This window comes from Saprolegnia diclina (genome assembly GCF_000281045.1).
Source record: "Saprolegnia diclina VS20 unplaced genomic scaffold supercont1.93, whole genome shotgun sequence".
In the NCBI taxonomy this organism is placed as follows: domain Eukaryota; phylum Oomycota; class Saprolegniomycetes; order Saprolegniales; family Saprolegniaceae; genus Saprolegnia; species Saprolegnia diclina.
In genome coordinates this window covers 55,247-57,358 of record NW_008246160.1, presented here as the reverse complement: position 1 = coordinate 57,358, position 2,112 = coordinate 55,247, and the positions used below count along the sequence as shown (strand labels likewise).

General features: G+C 54.7%; 1 protein-coding gene across 1 annotated transcript; it reads left to right on the top strand.

Annotated features, from left to right (window-relative positions):
• Positions 1–23: 23 nt before the first annotated feature.
• Positions 24–2,083, top strand: SDRG_15476 (serine/threonine protein kinase; the record flags this gene model as incomplete). The annotated part of the gene is made up of 12 exons (XM_008621651.1): positions 24–92; positions 141–239; positions 295–393; positions 443–526; positions 573–749; positions 798–836; positions 885–965; positions 1,018–1,119; positions 1,171–1,263; positions 1,315–1,466; positions 1,515–2,019; positions 2,051–2,083. Exons 2-12 carry the CDS (start codon positions 183–185, stop codon positions 2,081–2,083), a joined length of 1,422 nt encoding a protein of 473 aa, XP_008619873.1. The 5' UTR covers positions 24–92; positions 141–182.
• Positions 2,084–2,112: the final 29 nt, after the last annotated feature.

Sequence of the window (2,112 nt, the reverse complement as noted above, 5' to 3'; positions counted from 1 at the left end):
AATCACCCCTTTTTGCCGCTGCGATCGGTGGCCACGCCGACGTTGTCAAATGTCTCCTTCGCGCCAACGCCAACCCCCAACTCGTTTCCAAAGTACTGTATTGAACCCTTCATATTCAACATGTCTCATGACGATGTTAGGATGGATCGACGCCACTGCATGCGGCCGTGATTGGCGGAAACATGATCGTGGTTCACCAAATTGTCCAGTGTGGCGTCAAGCTCGAGGCGTGCGACGCGGTAGATAACATTGTTTGTGATTAGATCCTGTCAAATCGTATCTCGTTTGAACTAGATGGGCCAGACACCGCTCCATATTGCAGCTGAGAAGGCCCACGAATGCGTGATCAAGTACCTTCTGGATGTCGAGGCCAACGTCTTTGCCAAGGACAAGGTATCGCACTCCAACCATCATCCTATGCAATGACGGACGGTATCTCTAGACGGGCAAGACGCCGTTGATGCTGGCGATGCACCCACTCGTCATCAACACGCTGCTGCAAGCAGAAAAATTGACCAAGCAAAAGGTACTCGGTAGAGTCCACCGCAGTACTCTTGTGCAAGCTTTCGTAGGTCCCGCAGCTCTCGGAGGCCATGCTAGACCACATTGTGTCGCGCATCTGCGACTCGGAGAATATGCTGAGCATCATAGCCCAGCGTGTCTGCAACTCGGAGGCCATGCTAAGTAAGCTCGTCCAGCGGCTTGGCAACCGACTCGACATCGGTACCAACTGTCAGGAAGCTTTGGGGGTACGACTGCTGCATGCCACACGTCATTATCCACGACCTACGATGTAGAGCTCGGTGCATCGACCCGTGGACGCACGAGGCGCCAACGTACAACTTAATTTGGACCATACATGTCTATTCATATGAATGGTGTAGGAGCGGGTCCAAGCTGTCTACGTCAACGACGCCAGTGAAGAACGGCTGGCCGACGATAGTCATTCCAATGCTGCGAACGAGGTAAATGCTTTGACTTGACTCTGAGCACCGATGCGACGCTGAATCGGTGTAGTCGGGCGATACACCTCTGCATCTCGCTGTACAAACCAACGACCAGAAGACTTTGGCGACGCTTTTGCGAACGCCCGGCATCAACATCGACGCTCACAATCAGGTATATAGAGTCGATGGCACGGATGACAATGACAATATTGTCGCTGTTTAGGCGGGCGTGACACCGATGGCTCTGGCCATCCAAATGGGCCACCGACGCCTGGCAACGATGCTGCAGACAGCCGCGCACCGTGTTATCCCCAGCGTACACACCATTTTCCCAGTAACGATCTTTCTCTAACATGGGCGGCTCTAGGTGCCGGCTACGGATATTGAGATGGACGTATCTAGTCCAATCTATGGTACCGTGTACAAGGGCACGTACCATGGTCGCGTCGTCGCCATCAAGACGCCTGTCGACGAGTCCTCCGTCCAAGCAATCCTCCACGAAATGGAGACCATCCAGCAGTAGATCTCTTTGATCTTGTGGAATGATCTAAATGTCGATCATTGTAGGTGCAACTCGCCGTATCTGCAGCAACTGCTCGCCGTCTCAGATGTCGACTCGACCAGTCCCAAGCTTGTGCTCGAGTACATGGACGGTGGTGATTTGCGCAGCTACGTCGACGCCAAGCGACTCGGTGAGCCCACCAAAATTGACGTCTCATCGCTGCAAGTCGCGTGGGTGCTTGCGAATGCGCTCGCCGATCTGCACCACAACGGCGTCTTCCACCACGACCTCGAGAGCTACAACGTCCTTCTCTCCTCGACCAACTACATTAAAGTCGCAAACCTCGGCATTGACCTCGAGTCGGACGCAACGACGGGCAAGAGCACACCGTACTGGACAGCGCCAGAGGTGCTTGCGTCGACGAGCAACTACAGCTTTGCTGCTGATATCTACTCGTTTGGCGTCATTTTGACCGAGCTGGACACGCTCCAACTTCCATATCACGACGCCAAGGGCCTCGGGTACTGGGGGATCATCGACGGCGTGCGTCTCGGCAACCTCCGTCCGTCAGTAAGCGCAACTTGTCCGCCTTGGCTGCGAGACCTCGCCGACGCCTGTCTCTCGTTTGACCTGACGCAGCGTCCGTCGGCATTCATGATTGTC